Consider the following 23141-nt stretch of genomic DNA (forward strand, 5'->3'; position numbering starts at 1 on the left):
TTTTGGGTTGAGGGCTTGCTTGGTGGTTCTTTTTTTGCAATTTTAATTACATGATATGAGAATATAAACATTACAATAAGCCTTGCATGTATTTACAAAAAAGCAGTGTTAAAGATCATCTCGTTGTGTTCAGGATATTAATATTTGACGATATGTCCCTAAGCAGCTTCTGGATTTTTTTTTAAATGTAAGCAATAATCTCCCTTTCTGCGAAGTCTTGAGACAGAGATTTTTCATGATGTATTCTAAAACATTAAATACTGAAGTAATTTAGTTTAAGAAAAAAGTACTGAGAAAACCCAGTTTAATTTAGTTGAACTGCACTGTTTCTAGGCCAAAGGGAGCAATTAAAAAAAAAAAGAAAACCACCAACAACAAAAAACCCCACCACACACAACACGACCCCCCCCCCCGCCATAAGCCAAACCACACTTCCTTTGTTCTCTTAAGTATAAATTCTCAATCACACCAATGTTATGCCCCTCTCGCACAGATATACACTGAAATTACTTGACACAAAAGACTACATTTCTAAAAACACTAGCTTGATACATTACGCTAGACACATTGGAGACACGTACAAAAATGCAACTTATTACTATCTGAATTTAATTATACCCTATGAAAATGCTATGACTGGTCTCCAAACCATCAGCTAGCTTTCAAAAGGTGGAAAGTGTGATCTGAAATAGAACTTTAGATAGATACATATCTCTTGGGGAGTGACTGCCCACAGAAAACTTACAAATTGGGAGTTGGTATTAACAACCGGTTAAGCTTCTAATATCCGGCGGTTTTACACAACTTTAGACCTAGAAGCTTGGTAAACAATTTTTGAGCTGTCTCCTTTCTTAGGAACACCAATTTTGCCTTTTGTTCCACAGAGGGTTTGGTTCAAGATAGAATAGAAAGGAAGCAGGGGAAGGGGGGGGGGAAAAGCAGTCTGAAGTCCTCTTATAAAAGGGAACTCAGAAAGGAATTTAAGAACATCACAGCTGAGCCTGTCAGTTACAAAGAAAACAACAGGAGATATTTACATTTGTTGTGTTGTTTGTTTTTTTAAAGAAATTAAGTCTGTTTATTCCAACAAATTTTACAAAACAATTGTCTTTGTGGTACAGAGCGAAGTTTAAGAATAAATATTGCAATACTTTGTATAAAAATTAATATCAAAGGGAAACTGATGCAAACCAAACAGGTAAAAACAATTTTAGCATAAATGTGCTGTGCAACGATGTCAAACTCTTAATGAGAAGTGACCATTGAGGCTGAGCCAGTTGTATTTGTAGAAGTAAAACCTGACAGCCCTGCATTGGAGCACCAAGACTACTGTTAAAAAAGATTTGAGATAAAGGTGTAGAAATCTTAAGTCAGTGTTTAGAATCAGAAAATAATAAGTTTCCTAGCTTCTCCATTTTTTGAAAGGAATGCCTTCATGCTCTCCTTTTTATTCAACAAGCAACTTCTTTTCACTGCAGCAAAAGAAAACACATACTACAAATATCAAAGCCCTTTTAAGATTGAGAAACAATCCAAACAAACTCAAACCAGCTGTAAAACAAAGTATTCCAATGGTCAAAGTGTCTTTCAGATAATGGCAAACTACATTTAAGCAGTTTAAGATGTTAGCTAGGTCGTTACCCTATAGAAGTTTAAGCTACTTAAACCTTACTTTACCTTTGCTTGTATGAGTGAAACCAATAAATCTGAACGTAGTTACGCTGGAAGTAATTCTAGTCTTAATGGTACATATTGGTTGCATACTGCATATGAAGACCCTCTCCTCTACAGTGAACAGGGTGGCTTTTTCTAGTAGTGCAGTTTTGCTGTGCAGCTTGTTGATTTAAATGGCTCACAACAGGTCAGAGATCTAATGAAACAGCTTTCCTTCAGTATGGAATACTACTTTCTCTTAATGTGCATTTATTTCTCAGTAAGCCAACAGATTATATAGATCTAGGATTGTCTTGTGGTTTTTTTTTTTCTTTTAAAAAGCACACATCCTCAGTACTGTAATCAATCTGTTTAGGCAAGAACATGAACTAGATTTGTTCTTTCTAAAGTGTAGCTGTTACATTCTTCAATCATTCTGACACTCAAATTATTTATTTGTGGGCTCTTTACATACCCAACCTTTGGGTCCGGTTAGCATTCTTATTCTTTTCCTTCTGGAAAACCAATTATAGAAAGTTACACATTTTACTTAATTCCAGTAGCTACCTACCATCCATCTGAAATGGCAGGTTAGAGAACAGTCAGCAAGCTCACTCCTGGATTCTGTCTATGCTAACGTATACCATGAGCCATTCAAACCATTAAAACCTGCAGCACAGCTCCAAGAACAGTAGCAGTTATTTAAACAAGAGTTTACTACTTGTAGCTTAAAACTGCCAAGTCCTGTATAGCTGTTCTACAGTAAAGTCAGAAGACACAGATTAAAGTATCTCACTGCTCCACAGAGTGAGAAACTTCTGGCAGAAGAAAAAGGCTAGTCTTGGACAGAAAGCTAGTAGGTATTGCTCCTGTAATTTGCTCATTTCCAACAGGTACTTGATAATTTGTGAGCTTTTGCACTGTTTTTGCTCTGCTGATAAACTTGACTCATTCAAGCTTTCAGAAGTAGTTTTCTGACACAGTCCACACTAGAACTTGTCCCAGCATCAAATCAGTTCATAAGCAATATCTGACTGTACCTTGTGTGGGCTGTGTGTCCACCCCAGGAAGAGCTACCACAGGTTTGGCAATTAGCAACTAAAATATCTGTCCTGAGAGTCAGCAAAAACACCATTAGTGAGCTATACAAGAAAAGCCTGCAGACGTCCTAGAACTCTGGTTCTCTGCAATATTTATATGGCACCACAGTACAATTCATAATGGCTTAAGTTTGAGATTCACTGAGTTTGATTATCTATCCTGATTTACAGTGCACAGGTGTTTCGTTCCTCCTGCAGGTAGTATTAACATTGACATATATTCAAGATACAGGGTTTTATGGATAGAAACTGCCCTGAAATTTTAAAGACAATCTCATGCTTAAGACTCCAGGGGAAATATTTTAGTGATTTTGATTTGTGTACTTAGTTTCTGTGGATCACCATCTTCCTATCCCTTCACTGTGAAGTCAAGCTTTGTGCAGAAAATACCCTCCCTCTCTGTTAGTACAAACATGAAATTTTGCTTTTTAAAGTCTTTAACAGCTTTGAATTAGCTATTAGTAACACTGTCAGGGACTTTTGCTTGCTTTTCACCTTTAGAACCATGAATATTGGAAAACAGAACCATTGCTAAAAGAAAACTCATTTAGCTTATTTGCTTATCAGAGATTAGGTGGTTTAAATATACTGCTTCAGTTTTCAGAAGCCAGAGATATTATCAAAGCCAGTTACATGAGTAATATTTGATTTTTATCCTTTAAATTCAGCCCTGATTTAAAGGGAGCTCCTTTGTTACTTAAAACAACCAAGTCAGAGGGCACCAAAACTGTTTCCCTATTTCAAAGGTTTAGGGAACTTTGAGAAAAAGATGGTAGCAGGTCTTCACTTCTAGCACTGAATGTTTATCAGTTGTGCAGGTCCAAACTTAGTGCTTCACAGAAACTGAGAAATGGTGAATATTTGTAACCAATTTACATTGCCTTAAACTACTGCAATAGTCTAATTCATCCAGACGTTCTATTTTCCTTGTGTTTTCAAAGGTCTACTCCATTTTGCTATAGCAGTTTTTTAATCATGTGCCTTAGTTCACATTGCTTTTCTTTAAAAAAACCAAACTTGACTTACTGACATGTTCAAAGCAACAGACATTTTCACCAAGCATTTCAAAATCTAGAAATAAAGTCCTTTATAGTTCATTTAATCCAGACTTACATCCCTTGGAGAGTGTTAAAAAAACAACAAACACACACAACACCATCCCCCACCCCCACCCCCCAAACCAAACAAAAACAAACCAGGCTACAACGTAAAAAGTTGCAGTACAATAGGAGAGCTACTCCAATTATGAGTTTCTGAACAGAATTTGGAACCATCTTTCCTCGCTACCCCCACCTATTCACATTTAGGTTTTACCTCTTTCCATTATATGTTGAAGAAACAGCTAAAAAGTTGTTGCTCTGTTTTGGCTCAGTGGATCTTCAACGCAGATATTCAAGTATTAAGAAAATGCAGCTGAACAAGGATATGTGTCCTCATAATATAGTTTACAGAGAAGTACAATATTGACTAGTCTGCAGTATATTCTACCCCAAATCCCCGATGAAAACTTTTTAACTTTGGGATCTGTAGCCTGCTTCCAGAGCTGGTGAAGATCATCTATGTGTCCATGAGATGTCATCATTTTGTTATAAATGCAGGGATGATACGGAGCCTTTCCTTCCCCAGAAAAAAATACATGATATTGTGGTACAATTCCCATTTTATTGGCACAGAGACCCATGAAAACGTCATCTATATAAAGACTTGTATTGAGAGTCAATGAAGCCTCATATACTTTAGCTGCTACATCATTTGATATTACATATGCAGCTCCTGCTGTGTAGTCAGGGTAAGAGGGCCACTGGTACATTTCATATGGAACATAGTATTTGCTACTCTTGTCTCTTATGGGAGGGGAGCCGCGATGGACACGACCAATCCAGAGATCCTGAACACCCATTTGTGCTAGACTTTGGAGATAAGCAACAAGATTTGGCATATGGATAAATATATCATCATCTGCAGACATAATGAACCTGGCATGAGGACAGTAGGCATTAACCCAGCTAAACTGCAAAAGCAATTTAAGAGTAAGATTGTGAAAAGTATCCAAGAAGTCTTGCTGAATCAAATCACTGTATTTCTGGTCTTCCAGCTGAAGTTCTTTTTGCCGCTGTGTTTGCTGCAGGTTATCTGTGGGTCGTCCTAAAGCAAAAAGAGTTTTAATATTGGCATTAAGTTGAGAACGAACATACTTCTCATTACCCCAAGTTTGTCTAATTGCATCCCTCCGATGACGGTTTTCGGGAGAAGTCTTCACAAACAACAGGAGAAGCACATCCTGCTGCTGGCATTTCTCTCTGTGGTTGATCAAGTACTGGTAGCTTGATACTCTGTCCAGGTTATCCCTGTTGATAGACAGGCTATCATTCACAAAATGGTAGCTATTTATGAGGTATCTGTATGAATAGGACTTCATATGGCTCACAATGTGATTATCAAATGGTCCCCAAAAAATCATGACACAGAGTATGAAGCAAGTGGCAAATATCTGAAAAAAATGGCATTTTCTGACTCTTCTGGGGTTAACAAACATTCTGATGCAGTTTCTATAATCCTTATGCTTGTTCAGGATCAGTGTTTTTACAGTGCCTGTGTTTTAGTTTATGAGCACAGCGTCACCCTTTCAAGATAAGTGTCCATTGTAAGGCATGTTGTCTTTCATTCAGTATCCTTGTAAAGCCAGCTTCGTTCACAGATTTCACAAGTCATCTTTTTCAAAAAACGTTTTTCTTTGATTGAAAGAATGCAGACAGTTTTGGAAGATAAGACTTGCAGATGAGTATTTTCCCTTTGGGGCATCTTGAAGTGAACACTATAGTTCTAAATCGGATCTTCTCACAAGTTTCTTTCCTTCATGAAGATGAATCCCTACCAACTGTAAGGGGAGGGGAGAGGAGAAAAAATTTAACGAGCTGTTACTAACATACCCAGTTTTAGGTTTGGTCACGGAAATAAGTTGACTACTCAGACCCATCACCACCCACCTACACTCCCCTTCCCCCTCCCAAAAAAACCCAAACTGGCAGCAAGTTGGAGGTTGTCAATGGCCCAGAGCAAGCTTGCAGGAAGCAAGTGAAGGAGAAGGGGAACTTAACACAGAGGCTTCAGTTCTGACACAAGAAACTCTTTCTTAGAAAAACCCACTGCTGTTAACCCTACAAATAATTGAGTTTACAAGTTGCCTTTGAGCAGCCTGTTAAGGAGCAAGACCCATGCAGAGTCCTGCCACTGGTCTTGGATGTGGGAGCCAGAGCTGCCCAACAGACCTCGCCTCCCTCACAGCCACCACAGGTCCCCTGCACCACCACTATCCCACCACCACCGCCCTGCCTCGACCAGGTTCTCTGGCGGGAAGGGCCCGGAGCTGACTGGAAAGGAGGCGAGCAAGGCAGCCCCGGCTCTCGGCTGGCTGGAGAGTGTGCGGGCGCAGCTCAGGCAGGCCGCCTCGCCTCAGCGCCGTCCCGTCCCCTCTCCCGCCCCCGCGGCTCCTCATGGGGCCTCCGCCTTGAGAGAAGGTGCCGCCTCCAAGTCGTCCCCTTGGCGTATTGGCCCTTGGTGCCCCAGCGCTGGTAGCGCCACCGGGGCCTCCTGCAGCACCTTCCCAGCACCGGGCCACAGAGCGCCAGGGCGGCACTGCTCTCCTGCCTCGACCCCACGGGCAGGGGGTTGAAGGGAAGCAGCCCTTTGACTTCTACAGCCAGCCTGAGGTTGGCTGAAAAGTGCCACTACTACAACCATGCCCCAGCGGCACCTGTTATGAAACATCACACAGATCAGCTTAGGGCCTGTATTGGTGCAGATAGGGATTGTTTGTAACCCAAGCTAAGGGTAAGAGGCAGGTTATGCAGCAAGTTACACCAGACAGGACCACAAAAAAAAAAAAAAAAATCACTCTTCATTTAGGCACCCCTCTATCACAGCTACACCTGTTTCGACCAGGCAGCTAACACTACAGGGCTGAATCTCTGCTACACACTAAGGTTTTAGTGGAGAAAAAAAATAATCCAAAGCATAAAAAGACACCCAAGTCCAGCCTTCTTGCCCTGTAGTTTGTAAAGTTCAGTTCTTGTAGCCAGAGCTTGCTCTCTCATGTTTACTAACCAAAAGAGCCCGAAGGAACAGCTACCTGACCATGTAAAAACCCAGTAACAGAGCAAGCTCTCTGTCATGCCAAAAATGTAGGACTAGCACCGTGAGGAATGGTACCCCACTACCACTTCTTGCACAGAAACACAACCCCTGCAGCAAGAGGACACAAGCTCTCACTATCACATTGGAAGTTACGTGCAGCACACATGTTTTGAGAGACTGTTTTGTCCATTTGAGGTATTGCAACTAGATAGCATGATGAGAACACAGCAGACTATACAGAGATAAGAAAACCTGGAGCAATTTTGTGGTGTAGTTATCTACTGCAGTAAGGGGACTGGCTGCTCGAAGTCGAAACTGCATTGGTGCAGCTGAGGCTTGCAGACTGTACTGCATAACAGAAAAGCTGTATGGGCAGTTTGGTGAATACAAGTCAGCGATTTTTATAGTGTCAGTTTAAACCCTTTTTATTTTGGAAACATGAACTTAAACAATGCACCTCAGAGTCAAGCTCAGCAACTTTACAATAGAACATTGCAAAGCTTACTCTTGTTTCAGATGAAGCACAGAGATGCACACAAGCTGGAATGTTACAGAAATCCAGACATTTGACAGCTCCTTTTGGAGGAGTGGGTCTGAAGATAGTCATCTGAAATAGTGGGTGACTTTTGTGACAGTAAAGGGACCACAAGACAATCTATTTAACCACTTGAAGCAGTTTACCTTGGTAAGCACAGGAATCCTACTGACCAAATACAACTTTTCTAGATTATGCTTGGTTAACATGTTTTGCCAACAGTCTGCAGTTGCCCATGTCATCTGGTAAAAGGAGACAACAGTCAACACCACAAACACAAAGTGACAGAGCCCACTGAAGACTAGCAGTGAAACTAACTTAACATGACAGTTATCACCACTAGGTAAGATTAAAAACAAACCAAACCAAACACGCAGACATCACCATGGAAACAGCTTTAATTAGGGAGCAGATAGCAGGGGACAAGAGGTGTGCATAAACTAAATTTCTGCTTCCTAGCATCCCCCTCCTGGAAGTCAGAAATGCTAGAAAAAAACCTGAAGCTTCTCCTTGAAGAAAAAACAAGCCGTAAGATCAACTGACTAAAGGGTGGAACAGTCTAGTCTGTCCTTTCCTTGATCTAGTTCAGGGGAATTAGATCAGCCTTTAGTAGACGGAAGTTACTCAGAATCCTCCTCTGAAACACACCCCTCAGGTAAAACTCTAAAATGCCGTTGTAGATGACCAGTACTGATGAAACTTCAGGAGGCCTATACCTACCTCCACCCCCATCTCCCTCCAAAAATGCCTGGATATTTGCCTTGAAGGTGCCAATGCACAAGTAGAGTCTCTTTCATTGTTAGAACTGGGTATAGCCCGTTTAAAACACCTATCCTTTGGGCTTAGTCATGCTCTCCTTCCCTTAACAGGAGGACAGGTTGAGTCACCACAGGGGCTATTCACTGCCAACTGATTCTTGTAATTCTGAGAAAAGAAAAACAACACACCAATGTATTCTCCCTAGCAAGCAGAAACATCGTGCAACAGAGATAAAACCATGTTTGTCCATCATTTTTCTGACCATAATTAAGGTGTTTTCCCTCTTGGGGTGCATTTTCTCACTTGTGGCTTGGAAGTTTTTAGATCCACTCTGACATTGGAGAGAGACTGGGAGAACCAAGAACCCATACACAGTTCCCATAGCAACCTTCTTTTCCAGTAGATTTAAGATTCACAGCTGTATGTGGTCTTCCCCCAGTTGCAAGTACTGCAAGCTTTTTTCACCCTGCAGCAACCCTACCTTTCCTAAAGGAGTTTGTTAATTAACCTTGCAGTATCCCTAAGAGCAGGACTGTCATTTGAATGTAGCAACTGCTTACAATTCTGTTTTGCATTCAGTATATATTCTGGGATGAAAGTGGAGCTAGCATAGTTTGCTATGCAAACTCGATTGCAGAGTGACCACTGTGGAAAAGCAGATCTTTAGGGATCTACTTTAAATGTCTGCAGAAGTCAATATTTGAAAAAAGCCCGTATGAAGTTAGTTTCAGGGTAGAAGTAGAACAGTTTTGGAAAGTCCACTGAGACGAGACCCTAAAGAAACACACAGACACCTGAGACGTGAAACACCAGCGAGACAGACCCTCACAGGAAGAGCCATGAAGAGAAAACATTCACACAAAAGACACTCCAGAATGGACATTTCTTCCAACTACCACCTTTCTGATAAAAACCTAAACCCAAGAGAGACCAACTGAGACTGCCCAGAAAGAACACCCCACAACTCCCCTCCACAAATTTTGTCATGTGGTACAATACACACGCTAGGCTTCAATTAATCTGTAATAGATTTGATATACCACATCCCTGCATAACATGTATTTTAGGACAAAGATCATAATGTAGCTTTCCCAGGGAATGCAGGATATTCCAGAAATTTTCTACTATCAGCTTGTAGCAACTGTCCCTTTCACATCAACAACTCTTGGATAAAGAAAGTTCATAAGAGCTACAAGAAAGAACACCTCAAACATTACCTAGTTTCAGAGAGAAGTCATCTGAAGAGCCGCTGATCTTTATGTCCATGTCTTGTCCTTGGCTGTGCCAAAGAGCCACTTCATTTAAGGATGTAGTTCCACATGATGGTTGAGCTCAATCAAAAGCTTACTGCTGCCAGCTGGGGACAGCCTTACATTCACTCTTCCCCCAGACCCTGCCCTCTCATCCTCACTACACAGACCTTCCACAGCTTGCAACAGCTCTGGACCTTATCTAGTTGCTCAACAAGCCAAATTCAGCTCCTCCCAACCTCTTCCTCTCAAAAAGAAACCCTGAAGAAACTATCAGAAAGTGGTTAATTCAGGTCAAGCTATATCTAGAGCCTAACCTAAGTTACCAAAGGGACTCAAGGGTTGCTTTTGTAGAACCAGATGTAACATACATTGTTTCTAAAGCTTTCAGTCTTTTCAGTTCTAAGGCTACTGTCAGGCTCTGTGTCACTACAGAAAACTCGAAGCCCTACGACAGGCTTTTGTTCTAAAGTTGGGATAGTCCTGTCACATGAGCTACTCCAGATCAGCTTCTTTGATAGCAGAGGGGGATATAAGGCACATGGCAGAGATGCTCCATCCTGCTGGAATACTTCAGATATGACATGGACCTAAACTGCAACACCACTACTTCAGCACTGAAGGAATGTGCCCAACCACGGAGGTGACAGAAGCAGACATGCTGCAGCTAAAGCTGCAGGGACTAAGATTAGCACTGCCTGGATTTAAACTCAGACAGATTTGTCAAGCCTAGTATAACAGTGAGACAATCCTGAAGAGTGGGTTGGATTTTCCTGAAGCTTTTCAAAATCTGTTTAGAAAGGAGCTACAGGGTTCAAATAACATGTTTTGGCATGTTTGAGAGTTTTGTTTGTTAAGTAGAATTTAAAACTTTTGCAAAGTTTTGTTTCTGAGCAATTTAAACAGTTATAATTCCTAAGAAATTGAACTCTTCTATCTCCAGCAGTACTGATTTACTTACTGCTTACACCAAAAGACCAAAGGAAATCTAGTCAAGTTAGCACACCAAATAAGCCATCAAAGCACAAAATTAGATGTTTATCAAGATTTTCCCTTCTGATTGACTAATTATAAGGTAAGAAAGTATGTGCCTAAGTTAATGGGAGCAAAGCCTGAATGAACACTGCTGCTTGCAGATTTAGCCACGAGGTTCCTCTTACCGTTTTTTCAGTGCTGACACATCTTCACAAGTCACACTATATGCTGTCATCTCTACCCTGGCCTATGTCCTCCTTCCTCACTCCCCCGTATTTGAAGAACTTCTTATACATTAAGAAGTTGCTTTGAAACTAATCTTCAAGTTCCTCTTACGTATGAGCTGTATTGCAAAAGAAAACCGAAGAGAAACACTGAGCACGTTACACCCACTTCTAGGTTTTCCTGCCATAGTGACAGAGGTCATTTTAAGCAAAAAAAGATGCAGTAAGGTACTTATAGCTAAGCCTGCCTTCCTACATAGTTCGTGAGCACCAAGACAGAAAGAAAGCACAAGCAAAGAAAATTTCAAGTAATGTCAAAACCTCCACTGTTACTCCTTGTTCTGTACAAAACTGGTGAGAAACAGAAGTCAATTCAGACAGTATCCCGTAGCAAAATAAGGTCACAGTGACAACGGGATTAACAAAAAGAAACAGACTATTGCTATGAAGATCTATGAAAAGTTCCTGTCATGAAAAGTCAGGTCATGGATGTTGCATCAATAAGGAGCATTAATGCAGGGATGACTGACAGCAGCTTTGAAAATTTTGTTTCAAGAACATTTAACCCATCTTCTGCAATCTCACATGCAGGCTTTGCCTGCAAGTTCTTTAGCTGGCCTCCAACTTGCGGTCACAGTACAGTTTCCTGGGGTGATAGAATCAGCATTCTTAGATGCTTTTTGTGCATGCATTGAGGACTTCTCAGATTGAAGAGACACCTGATTTTCACAAGGTGAACATCCAACACCTTCCAAAACATGAACTCTTTAAATGATTCTGAAATTGCTCAGTCAAGAGCAGTCCCCTTATTAAAAAAAAAAAAAAAAAAGCATTGAAGTACAGTGCTTCTTCCAGGGGAGCTTTGTGTCAGAAATAACTACAGCAGCATGTTGAAAAATGAGACATTGAAAGCTGCAACCACTTACTGCTTCTCATTGATGTATAACGCTTGTAAGTGCTGGGGCAATCGCTGAAGTAATTTTTGGCAGAGAAATTCAAAAGGATGGCAAAGCATTAGATAGCAATTGAGTAAAGCATTTCAACTCCTTCAGGGCTGAAGCAGGTTGTAAATGCTTCACATTACCAGGAAACAGCTAACTGCCAGCAGAGGTTTAGATTCTACAGAGGTTTTGCCCTTGCTGTAACTACTGAGTGGAAAAGAGTGACTTCTTCAGTTTCCCCTAACAATGGAGCAGCAAGCTTCGCACTGCTACAAGCAAACCTAAATGGAGACATCTGCCAGAACAGACAGACTTGCCTTCATAAGTTGCTTTCATCAGGATCAGTACCCTGAAATTGCTACTGTGCAGATAGCAGGTGAGGAGCAGGATCACATCTTTCAAGCAGCAGTCTACATTTCGGTTAAAGCAACTGAAAATTGCAGTCTACTCTATCTGCTGTAGACTCTTCCCCGTACAAGCTAGAAGGGAGGACGGCCTTTTACAGAATGAAAGCCTCCAAAATACGAGTCATTTAGTTGAAGGTTTTTTCCACAAAACACACAAGGACCAACATGAAATTATTTTGCTTTGTGTGCAGCAGATTGGGTGAAGAGAGCCAGTTCTTTGTACTGACAGTAAAGATAATATTCTGAAGTTTCAGAGTCTGACAGTGACACGATTGAGGCCGAATGCCCTCATTTTCTGAGTGACTAAGTACTTCCACACAATGCAGGCAAGTTGAAGCTTTAAGACACAGCTGTAAAGGCCGGAATGGTACCTGTTATACAACCCATCACATGTGTTTTGGGAGATGCCAGTGATGAGCTCTAATGCTATGCTGAACAGTAGCCTGCATTTATGTAATTTCACTTTTACAGTGCCAGTATTTAAAGACATGCCAGTATTTAAAGACATGCCAGTATTTAAAGACATGCCAGTATTTAAAGACATGCCAGATCGGTACACATTCCTTTCAACTCCCATGTACTAAGGCAAAAATATGTAGCAAATGGGAAGAGCACATTAAATGCAGCTGTTAACATTACCCCCTCAAGTGTGGATGGCAGAGCTTAAGTATCAAAACCATTAACGCTGCATTAATCTTTCTGCTTCAGAGTCAGACTTCAGTCAAGACTTTTTATAACCTGAAAACCTGCCCCCAGTTTTATAGCAAGTCATTTCTGTTCGTATTTGGAACCTTCTGTACAATTAGTGTAAATAATTATCTAGTGACTATGTATCATTTAATCTTAGAATATTATAAATACACCTTGCCTGCAAAAGTGGGTGAGGACCACAAAAGGCATTACAAAAAGAGCTAGCTTGCTACTGCTTTCTATCCCGCGTTAGTGTATTCACCTCTTTACAAAAGTGTATTTCAGACAACCTTGCAAGAAGGACATCCCATTACACATGGCAATCTTAGAGCTGAAGGCTGACTGAAAATGAAGGCTGAAGACTCCCCATACTAGAGAAAACAATTATGAAATATCAATCAGTTAAGGATCCAGTCCAAAGGTCAATACTGGAAGACAAGAGAACGGAAATTCTCTAGTTACACATTAATGCTGAATCCCTGTTTTATAACATGTTAAAGTTGAAAAGCTACACCACCACATCCCCACCTAATCACTAATGCTTTCTGCCGCCTGTTTTCAGTCTAAACCATGATAGATATTACTACTCTAGTTCCATGTTTTAAGCTTTTCATTCCAGATTACATCTTCTCTCATCTGCTCTCCACTCTATCCCTCTTCCTCAGACAATACTCTAGCCTATGATCCCAGTTCAGCATCAAACTCCAGATGGGTCTCCCATATTGCAGCAAGCATTTACAGTTGAAATGTGGATGTTACGTGCGTCACTAACATGTAGGCACTAAGGCAGGAAGACAGAAAAATGTGAAGTTCAATTTGTAGATTAGAATGTGGATGGAGTTTGTGCCAGACAAAGCATTGGTGTGTGGTGGGTTTTGTCGTGTCATGCCCCCATCCCCCCCTTCGGTTACACCAGTGATGATAAAACATGCTGGAACTTATGAAGCCCAGTCAAATACCTCAATCAAAGCACACACCTGTACACAAAGGTCTCCTAGTAATTTAAGATAGCCCTCTTAAAGCAACTATAGGATCATCCTAAAACAGAAGCAGCTCTATGGAGAAAAACAATACTTCTATCATATCTATGAAAGCATCTGTATATGTAACTAAATTTAAAAGATGAGCTTTCTGCTGAGTGAAAAAAATCATAAGGAAGAGAACCTCTTTAAGATGATGCTATAATGGCTCATCACCCCCACAAGTGTTGCAGAGCTGACATTACCACAATACTTAAAGGCCTTCCTTTTGAGATCACCAAGAGCAAATATTGCTTAAGCCACTTCAGCTTTCCTTACACCCATAGATCTACAAGCACTTAAGAATAGATATTCATTGCGCACTGTTCCCTTGTCCCTTAACATAATCATCACTCGTTCATTCTCACCCCCTCCTGTTCACTACTGTACATAGCTGCCAGCAACTCTTAGGCTGAAGAGAGAAATGTTGTATTCTACTCAGGGCTGAGGGAAGAAGAGGAGGGTTATTAATGACCCTGTCTGGTTCTTAGATAATCTCATCTAGTGGGTTGTCTTCTTAGATTAATTTCCTATTGATAAATTTGACTCAAGCAAGAGGTCCATCTGCCAGAGTCTCTTCTTGTTTAGCATTTGTACTTCAGTTACCGTAAGAGATTAATTCCCAAGACTTCTGCACTAGTTTGCTAAAACTGTTTCAACACTTTGCACAACAAAGTGTAAAAATGAAGTCTATATATATGCATCTTTTATAGAAGCATGAAGTACTAGTCATTCAAGACACCAACAGAAGATAAAGAACTTTAAATTCATTAAAAATATAAGTTACATAAACAGCACCTTGAATTCAATTAAAGAGTCGCCCTAACTTTAGACAAATCATTATCTAGAAACAGCAAACACAGACTGTCCATTTCTTTAAGTCCTAACTTCCAGACTGCAATTCTGAAAGCATTCAGAGCCTTCACTGGCATAAGAAAGCCCTAAAGAGTTTTAAAGCTGAAACTGAATAAACATGCTAGAAGCATTATGTTAAGAGGTACGTACATGTAGTTTGAGGAAAGCCTCAAAGGAGCTGCAGACTGGCTGGAATAGTAGCAGTTCCAGGCTTTGTTTAAGCCTGTCTGCAAACTGGGTGGGATGAATTCCATTAATCCTCTCCTACTTCTCTGGGAACCAAGGAGAATTTTGGCCTTTTCTGCAGCCTTTTCTGCAATGCAACAAGGCCAGGGATTGAACAGGAGACACTCATCTGCTTTTTGTTATTATGAAATATGGAGAGCAGGAACAGCACAGGCTCATGGCAGAAAAGTGAAAAGAACCAACACCCCTCACATGCACTTATGAGAAATGTGACAATACAGTAAGCTGTACCAGCTTAAGAACCACATCCTGCAGTTTCTAGTTTACCATGGTTGAAGGAGCCTCACTGAGAGCTGCTAACAAGTCATTGGCCTTAACAAGCCACAGAACTAAAAGAATTCCTCGTCTAGCTTCAAGATTCAAATCAGATAAGGGAAGTCAAACAAAGGACCTGCAAAACACTCCCAACATGTTTAATAAGCAGTGAGATTTCTCTAAAGACTACACTATTTGTCAGTTAAATTAATAAACTTGTGCATTTGCGTTTAACCAGAAGTACCAGAAAAGGAAGGTTAGAGAGAGCATACTCCCCCCACCCCGATGAACAAGAATGGTGACCTAGTACCAACAGATGAGGAGAAGGCTGAGGTACGCAACAACTTTTTTGCCTCACTTCACTGGTAACCTCCTCACCCCTCCCTAGTCAATTGACCACAAGATGGGGACCAGGAGGGTAAAGCCCCTCCCACCACTCTGAAGGAAGAGCAGGTTCATGACCACCTGAGGAAACTGAACATACACAAGTCTATGGGACCTGATGAGATGCATCCCTGAGTCCTGAGGGAATTAGCTGATGTAGTTGCCAAGCCACTCTCCATATTTGAAAAGTCATGGCAGTCAGGTGAAGGTCCTGGGGACTGTAAGAGGGGAAACATTGTGCCCATCTTTACAGAAAGGGTAGAGAGGAGGACCCAGGGAACTACCAACCTGTCAGCCTCACCTCTGTGCCTGGGAAGATCATAGAACAGAGCCTCCTAGAAGCTATGCTAAGGCACATGGAGCACAGGAAGGTGATCCAAGGCAGCCAGCATGGCTTCACCAAGGGCAAGTCCTGCCTGACCAACCTAGTGGATTTCCACAACAGAGTGACTGCATCAGTGGACAAGGGAAGCACAGATGTCATCTATCTGGACTTCTGTAAGGCCTTTGACACAGTCGTCCCCCCGCCCCAGCATGCTTCTCTCTAAATTGGGGAGATATGGATTTGATGGGTAGACTGTTCGGTGGATAAGGAAGTGGTTGGATGCTCACATCCAGAGGGTAGTGGTCAATGGCTCAGTGTGCAGATGGAGACCACAGGTAACAAGTGGTGTCTCTCAGGGGCCCATAATGGAACCAGTGCTTTTTATGTTTTCATCAATGACTTAAGACAGCAGGATCGTGTCCACCCTCAGCAAGTTTGCAGATGACGCCAAGCTGAGTGGTGCAGTTGACAGGTCAAAAGGACAGGATGTCATCCAAAGAGACCTGGACAAGCTAGAGAGGTGGGCCTGTGAGAACCTCATGAGGATCAATAAGGTTAACTGCAAGGTCCTGCACATGGGTTGGGACAACCCCCCAATATCAATAAATGCTGAGGGATGAAGGGATTGAGAGCAGCCCTGCAGAGAAGGACTTGGTCATACTGGTGGATAAAAAGCTGGACATGAGCCAACAATGTGTGCTCACAGCCCAGAAAGCCAACCATGCCCTGGGCTGCATCCCCAGCAGCGTGTGCAGCAGGGCGAGGGAGGGGGTCCTCCCCCTCTGCTCTGGTGAGACCCCCCTGCAGCGCTGCCTCCAGCTCAGGGCTCCTCAGCACGGGACAGACACGGGGCTGTTGGAGCAGGGCCAGAGTGGCCATAGAAATGCTCTGAGGGCTGGAGCCCCTCTGCTGTGAGGCTGGGCTGGGAGAGCTGGGGTTGTTCAGCCTGGAGAAGAAGAGGCTGTGGGGAGACCTTATTGCATCCTTTCAGTACTGAAAGGGGGACTATAGGAAGGATGGGGGCAACCTCTTTAGCAAGGCCTGTTGTGATTGTAAAAGGGGTACTGGTTTTAAACTAAGAGGGTAGATTTAGACTAGGTATGAGGAAGACATTTTTTACACTGAGGGTGGGGAGGTGCTGGAATGGGTTGCCCAGAGAGGTTGTGGAGGCCCCGTCCCTAGAGACATTCAATCAAGGTCAGGCTGGACAGGGCTCTGAGCAACCTGATACAGTTGAAGATGTCCCTGCTCACTGAGGGGCGGTTAGACTAGATGACCTCTAAAAGTCCCTTCCAACCCAAACCATTCTATGATTCTACTTGTCTCTGTTTAGGAGAAATGGATAGTAAATCACACTAATAACATCAAGAGCCAGTAAAAATAATATCTTCATATATAAAAAAACATGTCTGTTGTATATATATACACACACACTTCTGTGCAAGACTAATATAAGACCAAGAACGTAACTGAACTACATACAGCACTAGCATACATACAGCACCAGATTAAGAACTGCTGTGAGGACAGTTTAGTGAAATAGAGTTCGGTAGAAACTACAAATGGAATTCACTGGGAGACAGACTACAAAACACCAGTCTGTGGGCTCCAGAAGGAAGCTATGAAGATGGGAGCAGAAGCTTACAGGACAGGAATGACTTAAGGCAGAAGGAGAAACAAAGACATCCATTAAAGAAGACTGATCATTCTAGGAAGTTGATATTTGAGAACAAATGAATAGAAAGTCAGTACTTGTAATTACCACAGGACTTCACTCAGGTCTTTTGGACAAAGTAGCCAGAACTTCAGAAAAGAATTAGATCTAAGTATGGTACCTTTGCCACTCCTATTACCCACTGTAAGGGTGTCCTACTAAAAGTGTAATGAATAAATATTTTACTGAAAGTCAGGAAAGTTACAAGAAAGAGCTGCAAAAGCACTTTGTCTGGTCTTAACAGCAGAACACATGGATTACACACCCCAGTATATAGTGCGAAGTGAAAGACTAATCTTCATTTAGTTAACCAAGTCAAGTAGAAGAAAATCCATCCATCCTCAGTCTGTTTCGCATTCCATGGAAAAACACAACTAACTGAGCACTGGGGTGGGGCAGCTGCAGTGGTGTATGAGTAGCAGTTTAAAGAACAAGAAAGGCTCTAAGTTTCCTGCCCAAAGACAAAAGGACAGTCTAAGTCAATCAACACAAGCCTCTTCAGGTCTTGGCAGAAGTGAAACTAAAGTTGCAGAATGCAACGGCAGGAAGTCACTTAATGGGCCAAGAGTAAGTTCAATTTGAAGCAACTTTCCTCAGCTCTAAATGCAGAGGACTAGCTAAAATCCCTTCCTTTGCTGATATGTCCCAAAGCACCTCCAACAATATGATCTGTGTTGACAAAAGGAGTTCTTTCAAAGTTGCTGCATCTGAGTTGGTAAGGTTGAGCTGCTGCACCTGGAAGGTGACAGCATACCTTCAGAGCATGGCAGCATTCCTGGGAGTTTTAAGTTACTTTTTATTCAAGTTTAAGACTACATCCAGCAATCTGGAGACGGTACCAGACAGTCAAGCTTGACCTCATGAAACTGGTTTGCAGCAAGCAAACTTGCTCTGGACTACAAGGCAGGAATTCCTATGGTCTGTGGTCTTAGCAATATGTAGACATACGTCCCTCTCTAACAGTCCTTCAGAATAAGTCGCTTTTGCTTACAACATCATTCCTTCTTTCAAGGTCATCTGTCCACAGGCTGTTTAAGCAGTCTTCAGATCTGTTAGATATTCTGAGTTATCTGGGCACGTAGCAGCAATACCTCCAAGCCACCATTCCATCTAGATTGAAGATCAGACTATGCAGCCACCCAAGCAACAGGCAGACTTCAGGACTGGTACAGGTTCATTCTAAAAAGCTGCAATTCCAAAGCGAAGGGGTTGTTTCATCATCCTATTCTCATGTGTTGTGGTGGTTTTCCCACTGACTATAGAATTTCAGTCAAGTGTCATCTTTCAAAGACCCTTCTAGAGTATTCCACCCCCTTGCTGCCAAGGGCAAATGCCCAATTTGCAAAATTACAAAAGAGGGGAAGCCTCTCAAGTGTCTGTGACTATTATTTCAGTCTTTGAAGACTCAGGAATGCACAGACCTCAATTCAGGATCTTGACCCTAATTTCCCAAATGTTGCAGAGATTCCAAATACACAATGTCTCCTGTATGAGTGGAAAATCCTGCTGTCATTTCCAGCCAACCTGACAGAGGTGAACCATGCTGCTTTCCACTGGAATGTAAAGATTAGTTATCGCTAAGGTCTGCTGAATAATCAGCCTCACTTGAGGTGTGCATGTCCTAGGAAGCTGAGGAAGGTACTTTATACTAAACTTTGCAAGTGCTATATGGAAGGACGAGCTAGTAGTACAATGCTAATCCATCATTTTCTGTTTCCCTCCACCACATTCTGCCAGTTCAGGGCCGAGCAGGCCTGCTGCAGTAACAGCAAAACCACAGCAAGTTTTTCCCAACAACAAAACCTCCTCAGTACTTCTATACTTTTATAGGCGACATCTTCACGTTAAAGGATTACCTAGGCAACTCTGGCATAGACTGATAACTGTGGGAGTTGAGGCAACGCTTAGTGCATCCTAGATGCTGTAACACTGTAGGTGCAGAGTAACACTGAACACATCAGCCACTGGCATTTCAAGTAAGTGATGACTTGCAGGGTTTCCCACATGCTTCTCCCTAACCTGTAGGTGAATTACCAGTCCTAGCTTCAGCACTCACTACTCCAGTTTGGGCAGATGTCTGAGACACTGTCCCAACTACTGCTCTGGGCAGCATGAGCAACTAGCTTCCTTCTGAATAATTTAGGATCTTAGAGAAAGCAGAAGGTGATGCAGTTTTGATTCACTCAGTGGAAGATAACTAGTACGCAGATACTGTGATTACACTTCTAAGCAGAAAAAAAACCCAAAACCTTACCAGTGAAAAAACCTACATTTTCACTGATACTCTAAATTTCTGTGTACCACAGACGGTGGGCTTCTAATTTGTGCAGAACAACTAGTAAATCCCGTAATACCAGAGCAACGCTCAGCTCTATGTGACAGGCCAGCCTTCTGGGACACTGCTAGAATATTCAATGTTGTTATTAACAGTGATCTAACATCTCCTGCCCTGCTCAACAAGGAAAAAAAAAAAGCTGGCGTTTATACTCCCTTAGAATTCAAATATTTTCCCATTTTCAAAATAATTTCTCCCTTTGCCAAGCCCATACTTCTCCCTTTCCAACTGCTAGGAGAAATGAAAGAACTGGGGAAGGGAAGTGAGAGCAAGACAGCACCATACAAAATACATTCCAACAGCTGCACTAGCAGTTTCAACACCACTCCTAAGAGATCCCCAGGCATAAGCCTCAGCAGTCACTAGGTGAGGATGCTGCAGCACAAGAAAGCAGCACGCACTGAGTTCTCCACTGCTTTGTGTGGCCAGAATAGAATTACAGGCTTTTTTTTTTTTTTAATCATTGCCCTGCACTTAATTTAGTTGCTTACATTGGAGTAAAGCTAGCCTCCCCTCTCTAGAGAGACTCCCAGGAGTTGCTCAGAGGCAGTTAAAGCCACTTCTAAAAAGCTCAGGTGTTCCCTATGCCCCGTACAGCGCGGGTGACTGAATGCACCTCACCCCCGTTGTCGGGCCCCCGCCGCCCCGCTCGCCAGCGGGGCTCCGGACGGCCGCCCGCCGGGCCCGGGGCTCTGCCCCGTGCGCCCCACACCCGCCCCCGGCGCGGCGCCGCCAACATCCCCAGCTCTCCCAGAAGCCTCGGAAACCCGGGAGCCTCGGAGCCCCTCGGAACTCGCACTGGCGGGCGCGGGCTTGGGGTGCCCCCCGCCGCCGCCGCGCCTCACCCACCGGCTGCGGAGCGGCCTCCAGGCACATGCCCCCCGGATCCTGAAATTAGCGCAAATCGATGGTTAGCTTTCACACCGCCCCGGCCGCCGGGGCATCCGCGCCGAGCCGGGAGCAGCCCGGGAGGGGGAGCGGGGCAGAGAGGGCAGCGTCCAGCCATGCGGCGGCGGGCGCCCCTTCGGGGAACAAAGGAGGAAGGCCGCCCGGCCCTTCCCCTCGCACACCCCCCGCCGGCAGCCGGGCACGCCCGTCCGCCGCCTCCGGCTTACGCGGCTGGAGAGACCGTGGCCCGGCCAAAGAGCACAAGCGATTAAAAAAAGGAAAAAAAAAAAGGGGGGGCCTTTTTAAAGCTTTGCTTAGCGCAAACACTATTTCTAAAAGCGTTCAGTATCTCCTCCCTTTAGCCCAATGCGTTTTCTCAAGCCGATTTTTTCCTACGATGTCCTCAAAAACAGTTTGGGAGAGGGCTGCTCCCGCGGGCGGCAGGCAGCCTCCGTGCGCGCTTCCACCGCGAAGAGCAACGCCCAGCGCTAATGAGAGCGCTACCGAGGCCAGGGCGGGAGGGTTCCCGCAACGCTTTCGGGGTGCGTCCCCGTGTTGCAACCAGGGCTGAGCGAAGGAACTCCGAGCCGGATTTGCGAGTTTCTTGGGTGGGAACGCTTGAGGGGAAAGAGGGGAAAAAAAAAAAAAAAGCCGCAAACCAAAACCCCGAACACTTTTCCTGTAGGGGAATTAAAAAAAATAAAAATTGGAGAAAGAGGAACCCGAGAGGGGCCGCCGGATCAAGGGGCGGGAGGAAACTGCGCTGCGTTTGAATGGGTTGTTATCTCGCAGTGCCCGAGTGGCTGCGAGTTTTCCCTCTACGGTTCACGGTATGAGAAAGACCCTGAAAAGGCCACACAAAAAAAAAAACCCCAAAACACAAAACAACTGAGGCTTTTGTGCCTTTTTTTTAAGGAATATAATCGACTTCCAGACAATGATCAGAGATTTTTTATATTTTTTTGGGGGGGGGGGGGGGGGGAATCTCCTATAAGGCTACACAAAACAGACATTAAAACTGCACTGAAGTTTGGGTCTCGTTTATCACCGAAATTTGAAGTCCCAAACTCCGACAAAACCCTGAAGGCATGGGCTAGGCGATCGCGTACGGAGTTAATGGCTGCGGTGTGTAGCACAAGCCTTTTAAACAAAGCATTGGAAAACTTGTTTGCCCAAACCATGGAACCGCAAGTCTCGAAAAGCGGAGAAATGAGACACCCTCCTCCTTACAATCCCTGAAGCCAGACAGAGAGGAGAAAAAGGCATTAAGAAAACAGAATATTTTCGCTGATTTTAATTACCCAGGTACTCGCTTTACGCAGAAAGGAGAGGGAAACAGCCCAGCTGCTCTTTGCGAGCGAACAGACGAGCGAGCGGAGGGGACGCGGGGGAGAGGCAGGGCGGCGCGGGGTCGCGTACCTCACGCACGGTGCCGGGCTGCTCTCCTCCGCCGCCTTCCTCGGGGAAGAGGCGCGGCCCCGCCGGCAGCGGCCGCCAGCCCGCGCTCGGGCCGCCCCGCTCACGGCGGCACGCAGGATCCCTGGGCGCGGGGAGCCAATCGTTCCTGCGCCCCGCCCCCTGCGCCGAGCCCGCTCTGCGGGACCGGCCCCGGGCTGCCGGCTCCGTGCGGGCGCCCCGCCGCTTATAAACGCCCTGCCCGCCCGCGGCTCCGGGTGTCTGTGGCACTGCCCGTACGCCCGGCGTGCCGGATTGAGATGATTTGTTTTTGCCTCTGCCTCTTCCTCTCTCCCGAAGGCGTGATGTGTATGAGACGGCAGCGTGGGATGTGGGGAAACGGTGTCTTGCAATGACGCGCAAAGTGCGGAAAGTAATGCTCTTTCGAAGTACAAAGTTACTTCTGTCTTAAAAGTGTCATAGGGAACACGGTAAAAAAGTTTAGCGAACTGGTGCTCTAAGTCTCCGAGGTGCTAAATAACATCTTATTGTTGGGTAGTTAGTTCGTAGGTCACAGTGAAACGTTCACTTCACGTTCTTGTTGGAAATCCTCAGAGGAGGAAGGAAGAGTGGGTTTTAGGAGTTTTTCCTCATTTACCTTCCCCACAAACCTTGGTGACTTATTTGCATCGTCTTGAGGGGAATCCCTGATTAATAGAAGTACATCAATAAGAAGTCTGTCTCTGTGGTTTGTAGGCTGAGATGGAAGTTAAAGAATAGCCGTGCTATGAACGTGCTTTCTTTAAATACACTTTTGCAAAAATTTTGTAAAGAGAAAAAATAGGTTTAAAAAAAAGCTCATTTAAATTAAGTCAAATAGCCGCTATAATGCTGTGCCTTGTATGGTTTATTGGAAATCTGAGATTTCTCACTGAATATAAATGTCAAACACAAGCCCATTGTGTATCTTCCATTCTTTCACATGACTGTGGTTGATCTGAATCATTCCTTACCTCATCATTGACTTCATAGAATTTTAATTGTTGCATATCATGAC

At 43.6% G+C, this 23141-nt stretch overlaps 2 protein-coding genes across 4 annotated transcripts in view; one reads left to right on the top strand and one right to left on the bottom strand.

Moving 5' to 3' along the window:
• MCF2L2 (MCF.2 cell line derived transforming sequence-like 2) overlaps positions 1-23141 on the top strand; it is a 191270-nt gene that overhangs the window by 99688 nt on the left and 68441 nt on the right. The window lies entirely within an intron of this gene.
• Positions 1068-22201, bottom strand: B3GNT5 (UDP-GlcNAc:betaGal beta-1,3-N-acetylglucosaminyltransferase 5). Of its 3 annotated transcripts, none has more exons than XM_075098395.1 (2): positions 21991-22150; positions 1068-5631 (listed from the first exon to the last, which is right to left on the bottom strand). In XM_075098395.1, the coding sequence occupies exon 2, from the start codon at positions 5287-5289 to the stop codon at positions 4153-4155; it is 1137 nt and encodes a 378-aa protein (XP_074954496.1). In that variant the 5' UTR covers positions 5290-5631; positions 21991-22150; the 3' UTR covers positions 1068-4152. The 3 variants fall into 3 exon arrangements, with proteins under 3 accessions (XP_074954496.1, XP_074954494.1, XP_074954495.1); XM_075098393.1 differs by having other exon boundaries at positions 4054-5631; positions 22109-22201; XM_075098394.1 differs by lacking the exon at positions 21991-22150 and adding an exon at positions 20651-21166 and having other exon boundaries at positions 4054-5631.

This window comes from Phalacrocorax aristotelis, chromosome 7 (assembly GCF_949628215.1).
Source record: "Phalacrocorax aristotelis chromosome 7, bGulAri2.1, whole genome shotgun sequence".
NCBI classification, from domain to species: Eukaryota; Metazoa; Chordata; class Aves; order Suliformes; family Phalacrocoracidae; genus Phalacrocorax; species Phalacrocorax aristotelis.